We start from the raw sequence: 13,504 nt of genomic DNA, 5'->3' as shown, positions 1-13,504 counted from the left end.
CCCCGCCCTGCCCCGCCCTGCCCTGCCCCACCCTGCCCTGCCCCGCCCTGCCCTGCCCCACCCTGCCCTGCCCCGCCCTGCCCCGCCCTGCCCTGCCCCGCCCTGCTCTGCCCCGCCCTGCCCCACCCTTCCCTTCCCTTCCCTTCCCTTCCCTTCCCTTCCCTTCCCTTCCCTTCCCTTCCCTTCCCTTCCCTTCCCTTCCCTTCCCTTCCCTTCCCTTCCCTTCCCTTCCCTTCCCTTCCCTTCCCTTCCCTTCCCTTCCCTTCCCTTCCCTTCCCTTCCCTTCCCTTCCCTTCCCTTCCCTTCCCTTCCCTTCCCTTCCCTTCCAACACACAGAGATCTGGGCAGGGATAAACACCACCACATCTCCCAAAGGGAAATAAATGAACAGGGGAAAAGGCACTTTAGGACTCCCTGCCCGCAATTCTCTCTGTTATAAATCCCGTGTCCTCTGCAGCTCTGACAACAGGAACATTATGACGTTAAATTGGGCTGTAGGAGCTGCTGATATCTCAGAGGAGATAGAAAAGGTTTTTTTTTTTCCAGGTTGGATGTGATTTTTCTTCTGTGATTTTTTTTTCTGGGTTTTGTTTGTTTTAATAACTTTAAGTCTGCCTTGAGTCTTAGGCAAGATTTATGAGTAATTTATATTCATTTATATTCTTTTTAAATTCTGAGAACTTGCACACCTTGGGTGACTTTTCTTCAGAGATATTTGAGTCTCTCAAACTTCTGCACATTACTTTTTAAAAGACACCCATAAAATGCTTACCAATGCTTGCTAATGTCTTAGTAAAAGTAGTGCTAAGGTTATTTTTTTTCTACTGCTGACTTTTGAAAGAGTAATTTTGTCTTAATTTACATTTCTGTATGTAATCTTATTTTTTCCTCCAAAGAGGCTGGTTGGTAGCCATGATCTGTTGAGCCCTTCCCAGGGACTCAATTCTCTTGCCAGAGTAGAAAATGCTTCCAAAAGGGCCTTTGCCTGGGATGGTGATGCTCCCACTTCATTATAATTCTCTGACCAACATTTATTCTGTGTTTCACACTAATGAAATGCTGCTTCATAAAGTATGTGCATTGTTTGTATGGGGAGGGGGGAAAGATCTTTACTGAAGTCATTTGGCCTGTAGGTTTGGGCAGCCTGTAAGTACCAAGATGACATTTTATTAAAGACATGGGTGAAAAAATTATCACATGCAATTTAAAGGGAGTTTTTTTCTGGTTTTAGCCATTCTTCATATAGACTTTAGCTATTTCGCTCGTGCATCTTTCTGTATTTTTTCAAACTATATCTGAATATTTTAACACAAAGAAAGTAAACAATGAAAAAATATTCACTCTGGCACAATACAGTGTCTGGGAGTCTTTGATACTGATCTAGCCACAGGAAATTACACAGTTAAAGCAGATGCACTTCAGAAAAAAATCAGAGTTGTATTATTTTGGGCATATCACTCAATGTTGTTGCCCATAACTCTGTAAAAATTGTGAACTGAACACTTTTGTTTCCATTGGAAGAAAAAGAAGAAAGTCTGGACTTGCAGGAATTGTGGGTATTGCAGAATTATGAGGCTGCTGGGTCCTGCAGAGGCTGGGTTGGCCACTGGAGCTCGTGTCAGTGTCTGCTGGAGCTCAGAGTGTTTCTCTCTCACAGCCCTGCAGTGCCCAGGCTGCCTCTGCAGGTGGGGGCCTCTGATACACCCAAACACAGTGAAAAATGGTGTTCTAAAGGGTGTGTTAGTGACAGTGACCTGCTCCCCGTTAGCCCTGCACAGACAGAGTCACTGGTACTCTGGTGTTGCCCCTTCAGGTTGGCATTAGGTTGACTCTGTCATTGTCACTCTGGTGTTGCCCCTTCAGGTTGGCATTAGGTTGACTCTGTCACTGTCACTCTCCTGTTGCCCCTTCAGGTTGGCATTAGGTTGACTCTGTCATTGTCACTCCTGTGTTGCCCCTTTAGGCTGGCATTAGGTTGGCTCTGTCACTGTCACTCTGGTGTTGCCCCTTCAGGTTGGCATCGTGGCAAAGCTGGACCCAGCCAGGGCAGTGGCTGACACAGTGGCCTCCAGGGCTCGGATGGGCATTGGGGCCAGGGAGGAGTTTGAGCTGCAGCAGCCCCTGTTCAGGCTGCACACCTACACTGAGGAGCAGGTAAGGGCTGTCATCCTGCTCAGGCAGGAACTCAGCTAACTGTGCTCCTGTCTCAGGGCACTCAGCTGGCTCAGGAAGCTGCTCCCTCAATTTTAAATGCACTCAAGGAACACCTTGGTATCTTTAGATTCCCCCACTGTTCCCTATCTGCTCAGTCAATGCACTTGCAATTATTCCCACTCTGGACTTTGAAAATTATTTATAAAAAGAGAAGAATTATGGTACAGTTCTGTGGTGTAAAAGCTTTCTTTTGGCACTGAATAGGGTGAATCTAACAATGTCTATAGCTAAAGTTGTCCAGCACTTCCCATTTCAAGACATTTTAAAGCTTCTCAGTTTCATAATGGGAAGATGTGGGGTTTGTTTGGTTATTAAAATTCCCCAAATCTGACTAATGTATGAGGTTCTGACAAATCTTAACTCAAACATGCTCTGGATGCAACGTGTCACTTCTTCCTTGTCCTTCCAGTGCAGTCCCACTGCAGACCATGGAACAGGGACTGGAAAGAGGCTGACAAATGTTGTCAGATAAACTTCTGACAAATTGCAGAAGTAATTTCCCTGGGATTAATTGTCATTCTGACAAATGGAGGTGGAACTGCCATGTAAGCACAAGGCAACACTGTGAGAAAAACCATAAAGGCCTTTGAAGCACTTGGATTCTACAGGAACAAGCAGGAGGAGATTGGAGTCTGTGCTGCACTTGTGTGCATGGAGAAGATGAGGGAACATGAGCTCCTCAGGGAGCTTTTTGGCTTCTGTTGATCATTTCTGTGTTTTTTTCCACAGGTGATTTCTGACCCCAGGCTCCGTGTCGAGCTGGCCCTGCGAGAAGCTGGACTGCATAAAACACTTTATGCAAGAGAGGTTTTGTCAAAACTTCCACCACCAAAACTTCCAAGAAGAGACATGGAGTCTACAGCTTTTAAAATGTAGAGCACCTCTCATTTGGGGGGCAGAGGAGCATCGGGGCTCTGGGCTGGCCTACAGAGTGCAAACCTTAAACAAATTCCCTTTGGCTGTGTCCTAGCACAGCTCAGTTCCCTGTGTGTGCAGCCATTCCAAAGCTCTGCACACCTGTCTGAGCTGTGCTGCACCACATCTCACTGCCTGCTGCAGGTCTGGTGTGTGCTGTGTCCTGTGACTGTCCTGGGACACCTTGCCAAAGGACTCCTGCACACTGCACAGCCCAGTCTGATGTGCAGCACTTCAGCAGGAATTCTTGGGATTTAATTGGCAGCAGAAGTCCGAAATAGCTTTGCACAGCAGTTACTTTAGATTTTACTATGTTAGATGAATAAAACCCACAATTTTCTTTCCAGGTTTCTTGAGAGTTTGATTCTTTTAGTTATAAAATCTTCATTGCCCTGAATGTTTCTAATATTCCTTGATTATGATGAGACTTAAAGCTTTGTCTATATTTAGGAGGCAACTTGCTGCATCATATTTACTGCAAACCAGTCATACAATTTCATACTGCTGATTAATTTTTCAGCATGAATTATAAATAGAGCTGGGATCTTTATTTCTTTATTTTCTAGTGGGACAGACTCCTGAGAGTGAGCACAGGGTCAGCCCAGGAGCAGCACAATCCTGAGTTATGTGGGGAAATGCTGCAGAGCCTGCCCTGAGCAGGGGAGTGATGTCTTCTGGGCTCAGTCTCTGTGTGCTCGTGCTAAAATTACAATTCTGTGTATATTTGTGCTTTTTATTTTGGTATCTCCTTTGGGGTAACTCGTTATTTTTAAAACACATTTGGCCACCTCACAACTGGCTGGATATTGCTGTGGGGAACAGACTGGCTGTGAGACAATTCCCAGAAAAATTCCATCATCCCAAACCTAGGCAGTGGAGTTTTTTTTTTTTTCCCTGCCTTTAAAAGCAGATCTACAAGATAAAAAATTTTTGCACCACTGAAATTGAGATTATAGTTGTCATATTTTATAAATACCAAGATGTTAATGAAAAGGGAAAGTTTAAAGGAAGCAGACATTGGTTTTGGAATAGTGGGCACAGATTTTTTGGCAGAGGCTTGTGGTTGTTTTCACGTCTGTCATTTTTCAGGGTAGAGACTGAGTAGAAGTCTGTGGAAGTCTGGGCTGCCTCAGTGCGAGGATAAGTCAGGGCCTTTAGTGATACAGTGGGGCCAGAAGGAGGATTAGAGGGGGGATTTTCACATACCAGGGGAGTGTGGAGAACATGCAGGACAGTAAAAGGGCATTTTGCACAGCACAGCCAGGGCTGCTGATGGCAGGAGAGCTCTGCAGCCCCTTGGCTGCTCCCCAGCCTGGCCAGACCCCTCTGTCCTGCTCCTGTGTGAGGGAGGTGGATGTTCCACCCTCCTTTATAACCCTCACTGTAGCACTGGTGACAAGAGCTGATCAGAACCTTTCAGGAAATGGAGATGCTTATAATGACATTTTCATCAATAAAATCTTTCTACACTTAAACAACAAAAAATGAAATCTTCCAAGTTACGCACATGAAAATAGTAATTTAAAAAATGTTAATGGTAAATAGGCTTCCCAACCCAGACCTCTGGCAGCCTCACTTGGTGGGTCTGGCTGGGCAGGGCTGGCAGTTCAGTGCTCAGCTCTCTCTATGCCAGGGATGGAGCACGGGCAGTTCACTGACAATTATACTTTTATAAAGGTTGATAACAATTTCTCTGTGAAAATTAAGTAATTTGATTTCAAGATAGACTAGTTATTTGTGAATTTTGGCAGTGAGAGAAGTGTCTTTGATGTTAACCAGTGGCTGAAGGTCAGGCCCTGGGCTGGCCAGGGTCGGGTGCTGTGGTGTCCCCTTTGTACTCAAACTCTGCCTGTGCCTGTTTGTGACAGCTTTAAATACTGTTATAAATGTGTGTTATACAGTCACAATACTGTGGAATGACAATCTGAACAGCCCTTGTAACAGCAGGAACAACAATGGTCACAAACATGAATTAATTTTTCACGTCATTTAATTGGGTTTTGTCTTTGTCCCCAAAGCAAAGGGATCTCCTCCCAGGAAGATTGCTGTGGACAGGAGTGACCCTGCAGGACAGTCCTTTGGGCGGCTGGAGCCGGGAGTGAGGAACCCGCAGCTCTGATCCACAGCCCGAACTCCCCATCAGTGCGGGTCTTGTCAGAGGGTTCCAACCCGCACCGCGGGCTCTGCCGGCTCCCGGCGGATCGGAGCGTGGGGAAGGTCTTGGAGCATTCGGATGTTGGGATGTGTTTGTGGACTTTCCTTGAAGGAAGGAGCTCCCCGTGCCCGGGGCTGTCCCGTTCCTGGAGCTCTCCCGTTCCCGGTTCTGGTCCATGTGTCCCGTTCCCGGGCCGTGTCCGTGTGTCCCGTTCCCGGTTCTGGTCCATGTGTCCCGTTCCCGGGCCGTGTCCGTGTGTCCCGTTCCCGGGCGGTGTCCGTGTGTCCCGTTCCCGGGCCGTGTCCGTGTGTCCCGTTCCCGGTTCTGGTCCATGTGTCCCGTTCCCGGGCCGTGTCCGTGTGTCCCGTTCCCGGGCCGTGTCCGTGTGTCCCGTTCCCGGGCCGTGTCCGTGTGTCCCGTTCCCGGGCTGTGTCCGTGTGTCCCGTTCCCGGGCCGTGTCCGTGTGTCCCGTTCCCGGGCGGTGTCCGTGTGTCCCGTTCCCGGGCTGTGTCCGTGTGTCCCGTTCCCGGTGCTGTGTCCGTGTGTCCCGTTCCCGGGCGGTGTCCGTGTGTCCCGTTCCCGGGCGGTGTCCGTGTGTCCCGTTCCCGGGCTGTGTCCGTGTGTCCCGTTCCCGGGCTGTGTCCGTGTGTCCCGTTCCCGGGCGGTGTCCGGGGCCTCAGGGCCGGCGGGGGGCTGGCAGCCCCAGGCGGTTGCGGATGAAGGCGGCGATGAGGCGCTGCGGGCGCTGCTGGTACTCCCAGAGCACCTCGTGCGATTCCCGGATCTGGTCCCCCTGCAGCCGGTCCAGGAGCGCCACGCACACCACGGCGGCTGCGGGGACGGGACTGTCACCGACCCGCCGGACCGGGGCTGTTCATGGCCCTCCCGACCCCCCTGATCCCCCTGATCCCCCTGATCCCCCTAACCCTCCTAACCCTCCTGCCCGACCCTTCTGCCCAGCTGACTTTCCTGCCCGGGACTCCCAACCCTCCTGCCCTCCTGCCCGACCCTCCCGACCCTCCCCAGGAGCTCCGGGCTCTGCCCCCAAACCCTCGGGCAGCGGTGCCCACGGCCGGGCCGGGCAGTGGGGCCAGGAGAGGAGCAAGCTGTGGGTTTGTCCAGCCTGCCCTCAGGTCTTCTAGTGCACACCTGGGTTTTATTGCGCTGTGGAATTTGCTTTAGTGCCCTATTCTACATAAAATCATTAAAGGTGTGTGTTTGTCCTTCTGGCACTGAACGGGACCCTCGCAGGGGGTCGAGCCCATCCCTGGGGAGGGGTGGGAGCCACAGGACTCACCTTTGAGGCCACACAGTCCACACAGGGCAGCGAAGGCCGTGGACTCCATCTCAATATTCCTCACACCAGCATCATAGGCCCTCCTCAAATACTCCAACTTCTTTTCACTGGAAAAAGAGCACAACGCGCCATCTAACCTGCCCTGGCCTGGAAAGGAAGCAGAGAACTGTCACTGTTGGCCTTGCTGGGGTCACAGGGCACAGGGCGTGGGGGCAAAGGGGAAGTCCAGCAGTGCCCACGTTCTGTCTGGGGCCCACAGAGATTTCCTGCGAGCAGCTGGTTAATTCACACTCCCCTCAGTGTTAGAGCCAGTGGACGTGTCTCTGTGTAGGGGAGAGAATGACTCAGGTTTTCACATCAGTAGAAGGTGGATTCAGCCCACAGGTGGGGGGTACCGGGGCCTGCTGTGCCCTGTGGGGACAGGCCATTGCTCAGATCAGCTGGGAAGGTCTGCCAGGCTAAATCCCAGAAATGCCAACTGACTGCAGAAGAGGAACAACGAGCTGTGCAGAATGGGAGCACTGAGGAGAGGAAACCCCTTTAACGTCGGTTTAATTTTTCTGCAGGGGCTGCTGTGGGAGCTGGAGCTGCTTGCAGAGGCAGCAGCAGGGCTGGCAGCAGCAGGGCTGGCTGGGGAGCTGGTCCCGGGGCTCTGGTGCTCCCCTGCTGCAGCTCCAGGTACCACTGCTGGCAGCTCTAACACTGTTCAGTGTGGGTGGGCACCATCCCAGCCCTGTCCCCTGACCCCTCCGGGGGCTCTGCTGTCCTGTGTGTGCTCAGAGCACACCTGTGCCCCTGCAGCTCCTCCTCTCTGTGTCTGAAGGCCCCGGGGCAGGCAAACCTTACCTGAGGCTGGGCCAGCCTGGGACCCCCCTTCAGTTTATTGCTGCTCCTGCTTTAATCCTCTCAAATGGCTTTTTCTTTAAATAAAATATGGACTTGAGCAATACACAGATGGCTGCATCTGCGAGCAGATCTAAAGGTTTATAAATAGTGCTCAGATTATTAATTCTTCATTTATTATGTTTCATCTACCCTGCCTGCACTCAGCATTTAATTTAGCAAGGGAGACGGTTCTGGAGTAACCAAAGTTTGTTTATGGAAATCTCTCAGGCAATCCGATGTTTTCCTAGTGTTTGGTAGTTCTGAAGTGACAGTCTTGCTGTGGGGGAGGCAAACTCAGCAAGGTGCAAAGAGAGGGTCTGTGTGTTCTGAGGGTCCCCTGCCCTGCTGGGCCCCCCAGCACATGTGGGATCTGCCTGCAGCCCTCCTGGGCTCCCTGGAGAGCTCCCTCCATGGAAGAGTGGGAAGATTTGGCATTAGGTGTGGTGAGGAAGGACAGGCAGAGCTGTTGTACCTTCGTAGAAGTCGTAGGTGCACATGGTGTGGCCGATGAGCGTGGGGAAGTCGGGGAGGTCCCTGCTGCAGGCCAGCAGCTCCTCTGCCAGGCCCTTGTCCAGCTCGGTGCTCCTCACCACCACATCCCCCAGCACCACCTGCTCAAAGCGGGGCTGGAAGGACGAGTCCACGGCCGTGTCAGTGATCACAACAGAGCCAGCCTCGATCCCTGTGGAAATGGAAGCTGAGGAAGCTCCAAACAGCTGTGTCCTGCTGCCAAACTCCAGCACAGCAGGAAAATCTCAATAGATCTATGTGTGCATGCAGGGCTCTTCTTTTCAGTGGGTAAAGATGTCAGAGAATAATTGAAATTCATGAAGTACAGATGTACAAGTAAAATGTACAGAATCAGCACAAGATAAGTGATTGTGAGAACGTGCTGAGTGACAGGAGCCTGGCTGCTCTGGCCTGCAGAGATTGTGTACCCCCTACCAGCCTGTGCAGGCATGGGCAGCACCTCTGCCCCAGCCAGGGGACACAGGTTCATTTGGGCCACCACTAATCCATGTTTTCTGTTTGGAAAGTGACACGTGGCTGTCGTGGAATTGAGGCTTTTGTACACTCTGAGAATGTGCACTCTGCCAAGCCAGTTCTTCAAGTTTCCTGGGTTTAACCAAAACAAAATACCATGTTTAATATTTAGAGACCTGACAAGATGCTAAAGTTCAGAACTGCATGACCTGTTGCTGAGAGCTCCTGTTAATAACAGCTGTTTTGCTCTGAAGAAAGACATGAATTGCTTACCCAAGCCCCCAGAGGTACCGATGCGGATAATGGTCACGTCCCGGCATTTGGCGTGGTGCAGCAGCTTGATCAGCTCGTGCAGCATAATGGAGATGGAAGGGATGCCCATCCCATGCTGTTGGAAGGAGAGAAAAGAGAAACATCAGTCCCCACGAGGCTGTGGCAGGTGACAGGTACATAACTGCAACGAGCTCAGGGTTATGCTGTGGCCAACAGCAATTTTTGAGGGGTAAGAGACATCGTGTGGCCTTCTCAGTCTGTCCAGGTGAGGTGTCTAACCTCTTCTCCTCCCTTTGATGCTTTAAAGGCTCCTCAAGTCAGTAAGAGCTGGTGTTCACCCCTGGGGACCCTGTGAGGGCACACAGATGGTGCCTGTCCTTCAAGGAAGGTCCACAAATACATCCCAACATCTGAATGCTCCAAGACCTTCCCCATGCATTGCCAGCCCTTACACCGTGTGCTGACTTGCACTTTGTTGTGTCCTGCTCTGCTCTGGGAGGGGTGAATTTCAGTGAGGACAACCTGAGCCTTCACTTCTCCATGTGCCTTCCAGCCTGTCCTCACCCCACACTGGAGCATCTATTACCCTGCTGGGCACAGGGACAGCAGGAGGGTCTGTGTCCCTCAGTGAGGACAGGCTTCAGGGTCAGCTGTTTGCTGTGTGCCTCACAGGCTGCCTGTCCCTCTTCTGGCCCATTCCTTGCCCTGCTGCTCTTCTGGCTCCCAGCTCCCCACTGCTGGCACTGCCTTGTGCCACTCTCCACGGTCAGTGCTGCCCCACTCCTGTCTCTGCTCCTGCTGCTCCCCAGGGCTGGCTGATGTTCTGCAGGCCTGGAGCTGCTGGGGCTTCTACATCTGCCCAGAGCTCCCTTGCTTGGTCATCTGTCTTCTGCTCCATTGCTAGACCAGCATCCTTTTCTTAGCTCAACTTTTAAGTACAAAAAAATGTTTGGTGCTGTGGAGTTTCTTTTTTCCTCTTGAAAATGCCTCATATTTTTTTGGTTTTTCTATCATCTTCTAAAAGCTGAAGGAACCATGTATGGAAGCTCCATTGATTAAGGTACACAGCCAGTTGTTGTGTTGCTTTGTCTCCTTTCTCTTGGCTGTGAGACCAATGCTCTGTTTGCCTTGTATCATGCTTTAAATATGAAACCTTTTTGCATGTTGTTATTCTGGAACATCAGCCTGGCTTATTCACCAATGCCTAAAAAATTTATTCACATTGTAAATATTCAGGGCTGGAGTCTGTGTTCCTGCCCCCGTCTGTTTGAGCTCAGTTGTGTTTCTAAGCAACTTGCAGAATGTGGTGTTGGCAGCTGCTCTCAGTGATGCTTCTCAGGGTGCCCCGTGTCCCCCTCTGCACTGGCCAAGGCTGTGCACGGCCACAGGCTCAGTGAGGATTTGCTCTGGCTGTGTCACTGCTGCTGCCAGGCTGGGGAACAGCAAACCTTGGGACAGGTCTCCCCCTTGGATCCTCTCAGGCTGATTCCCTCAGGCTCGAGTCCCTTGGTTTGGTTTTGTCAGAGCTCTGCTGTGTGAGTGATTCCATCCCCTGTGAATCACGTTTCAGACTAATCTTGTGCCTGAAGAAAAGGCACCAGGACCAAGCCTTGGGGTGTGAGTGCTGCCCAGCACAGCCTGTGTTTGCTTCTCCCTTCCTTCAGTGCCAGAACCCTGCTCCAAGAGAGTAATTGTTAATAAGGCCAGGTTTTTCTGTTAGAGCCTGTATCAGTGCAATACTCCCAGCACCATTTCACAGTGGGGTGAGGAGTGGCTGTGCCTCCCAAACTGAGCTGAGCAGGGCAGGGGCACGTCTGTCACTAATGCTGCACTTCCCAAAGGGAGAGTGACAGTGCCGGGGATGCTGTTCCTGCAGGGGCAGTGAGAGGCTGCAGTGGTGACAGCGGCTGGAGAGTGAAAAGAGGGAAAAGCTCTGCTGGTAGTGTTGGGGGAGGAATGCTAGGGGAGGCATTGGGAGCCCGTGGCTGTGGCCGGGACAGAGGACCCTGTGCTGTGCCAGCAGAGCCCGGCCAGCCCCGGCCCGGCAGCACTCACGCTGATGCCCAGCCCCGGCCCGGCAGGACTCACGCTGATGCAGAGCCCCGGCCCGGCAGGACTCACGCTGATGCAGAGCCCCGGCCCAGCCCGGCAGGACTCACGCTGATGCAGAGCCCCGGCCCGGCGGGACTCACGCTGATGCAGAGCCCCGGCCCAGCCCGGCAGGACTCACGCTGATGCAGAGCACCGGCCCGGCCCGGTACATGGCGTAGCGGTCCGAGCCCCCGCAGGTGTCGGGCCCGTCCTCCCCGGGCCCCGCCAGCCCCAGCTCCCGCCGCATGAACTGCGCGAACGCCCGCATCCTCTTCGGGCTGCCGCCCACGCACACGAACTGCGAATAAAATATCGGTGTTGGTGCTCGGCTAGAGCAAGGACCAAGAGTTAGGTGGAGTATAAAATATCCCTGTGTTGGTACTTGTCTAGAACAAGTACCAAAGTTAGCTGGAATATAGAGTATCCCTGTGTTGGTCCTTAGCCAGAACAAGCACCAGGACTCAGCCCGAGTGTGGCAGCGGTGGCTGTGCAGGCACAATTTCCCAGAGAAGGCAGCGGGTGCCTCATCCTCACCATCAGTCAAAGGGACATTGACTGAGGGTCACCAAACCAGGGGTTAACACAAAACCCGGGCTGTCACTCTGGCAGGGGGTGACTACCCTGGCTCTGGGCAGCCCCACAGCTGCACACACCTGGGTGTCAGTCCTAGGCAAGAACATCTAGAGTAATTCAGCAAAATTGAGCTGGTAGTGTCACCAGTGATAGCAAAGCAAACCCAGATGCTGGAGGAGCTCATTGGTTAATTGTTCTATGGACAGGGCTGGCTGCAAGCAGTGAGCACTGCTGATGGCACAGAGGCCATAAAGACAGGGAGTAAAAGGACAAATTTCACATATTAAAGGAAAATACGCTCACTGAAGGCAGGAGGAGGATGAGTGTGCAGCTGCCAGGGTGCAGGGCAGCAGAGCCCAGGCTGTGCTGTGCCAGGCTGCTCCAGCCCTGGGCACTGAGGCTCTTCCCCCAAACTAGGGAAAGACTCTGTTTGAAATGAGAGAATGCCATCAGGATGAGTCAGCTCTGACAGCAGGTCTCAACCGAAAATATGACATCCTCCTTCCCTTGTCTCCAACAGATGATGATAAAATGCTTTGGACAAATGCCTCCTCTGTCTGTCCTCCAACATGGGGCCAACATAAAATCAGGTTTTACAGAGTTACAGGTTTTTAAAAGGATAATTTTCTGTTGTGATTTCTACCCAAACCAAAGAAGGACAGACAGCCTCCTTGCCCAGGCTGCTTTGTCCCTTGGCTGAGCAGGCAGAGCCCACCCCACAGGAGCTGTAGCAGCAGCAGGGCCCATGGGCTGGATGGGCTGGTAGGAACATGGGATGCACAGCAGAAGGGCTGGTGCAGGGGGGAGCTGCTGCCTCCCTTTTGGACCTGCTCTTTACCTTTATGTCCCCAAACATTTCTGGCAGGTTGTGTGTCTTCGTGCCCAAGTCCAAGTGGTACAGGACATCCTCCTCCATCAGGTCCAGGTGTGGGTTTTTAACCAGGACAAGCCCACTCCTGCAGGGAGACAAGGAGGAGATGGGTTGGGCAGTGCCCTCAGGGAGGGGACAGGCAGAAATGGGGCACAGGGCAGCCTGAGGCTCCACGAGGGTACACACAGCCCTGGTGTGGGACAGGGACAAGGGACAAGCCAGCTGTGTGTGGTGTTTGGACCAGCTGCCTCTCTCCAGGTAACCTCTTTGACACGTCTGTTATTTCATCTATGAATTTGACAGAAAGTATGTCTCTGTGTATATCAATTTTGTCAATGACAACCTTAGCTCTTTCCTTCACAGAGTTTTGCCAGCAATGTCCAGGGGTGATATACTGTGCTATTTCCTATGTGACAGTTTATTAGGCTCTTAGCAAATCAGGATTTCACACTTGTCCCCAGTAACTGTCTGGCAGGGTGAGTGCAGGCACTGCAGGCAGCAAGAGGCCAGCTTGTGTCCCTTTCCACCTGCTCTAAGAGATGGGAAACAACAAACTAACAATGCAGGTCAGTTTTATAAATAAGGTTTAAATTTCTCTTCTGTTACTAAAACAAATTCAGATGTTGGCTGCTACTCACCCCGAGTAACCCGTTGTTTCAGTCATAGCGGCTGGGCCAGAGTCAGTGACACTCTGCCAGAAAGGTGAGGAAAGCTCTGCCTGTGTCCTCAGCTGTCGAGGTTTGGAGCTCAGAAGAGGTTTCAAGGGGCTCTGCAGGGGGTTAAATACCTCCTGTGCTTTGTGCAGCTCCCAAGGTCTGCAGTGGCCAGTCCCGTCCCCCCCTGTGCTGGCCCAGGTGCCAGGGCTCCTCCTTGCCTGGCGTGGTTCCCCCCAGACTGGTTTTTGGGGCAGGTGCGTCACCAACAACCTTGACTGGCAGCCCTTGGGCTGGGCAGTGACCTCTGGCCCTCTGGCCCCTGACCTTGTGCCCTCTGGGGTGGGCACTGGGCACGTGGCTGTCCATGTGCACTGGGGGAGATGGCTTATCCCAGGGGGATGTGGCTGTGCTCCCACCTGGGCTGTGTTTCCCTGGCCCTGGGGACTGAAGGGCACTGACAGCCTGGACACTGCTGCTGGCCTGGACACTTCTGACCCCAGTGGGTGCAAATCCAAAATGTCCCTGAGTTTGTCTGAGGTGCACAAAAAGGGAATTTGGGCTGTAGGCAGCCTCCAGCCTGCTCAGAACAG

General features: G+C 52.3%; 2 protein-coding genes across 4 annotated transcripts in view; one reads left to right on the top strand and one right to left on the bottom strand.

Annotated features, from left to right (window-relative positions):
• The window catches only part of CCDC148 (coiled-coil domain containing 148), a 37,364-nt gene extending 33,891 nt beyond the window's left edge, over positions 1-3,473 (top strand). For all 3 annotated transcript variants that reach the window (XM_083865200.1, XM_083865199.1, XM_083865201.1), the window contains 2 exons: positions 2,014-2,154; positions 2,944-3,473. In XM_083865200.1, the coding sequence (XP_083721326.1) occupies positions 2,014-2,154; positions 2,944-3,090 (288 nt within the window). In that variant the 3' untranslated portion in view covers positions 3,091-3,473. The remainder of the gene's footprint in view (positions 1-2,013; positions 2,155-2,943) is intronic.
• A 2,487-nt stretch (positions 3,474-5,960) lies between these two features.
• Positions 5,961-12,996, bottom strand: UPP2 (uridine phosphorylase 2; the record flags this gene model as incomplete). Its single annotated transcript, XM_083864916.1, has 7 exons — positions 12,897-12,996; positions 12,226-12,343; positions 10,954-11,112; positions 8,724-8,838; positions 7,939-8,148; positions 6,582-6,728; positions 5,961-6,115 (listed from the first exon to the last, which is right to left on the bottom strand). Exons 1-7 carry the CDS (start codon positions 12,920-12,922, stop codon positions 5,961-5,963), a joined length of 930 nt encoding a protein of 309 aa, XP_083721042.1. The 5' UTR covers positions 12,923-12,996.
• Between the last annotated feature and the right edge of the window lie 508 nt (positions 12,997-13,504).

This window comes from Zosterops lateralis (assembly GCF_965231275.1).
Source record: "Zosterops lateralis genome assembly, chromosome: 7".
In the NCBI taxonomy this organism is placed as follows: Eukaryota; Metazoa; Chordata; class Aves; order Passeriformes; family Zosteropidae; genus Zosterops; species Zosterops lateralis.
This window is presented reverse-complemented; position numbering and strand designations above follow the sequence as displayed.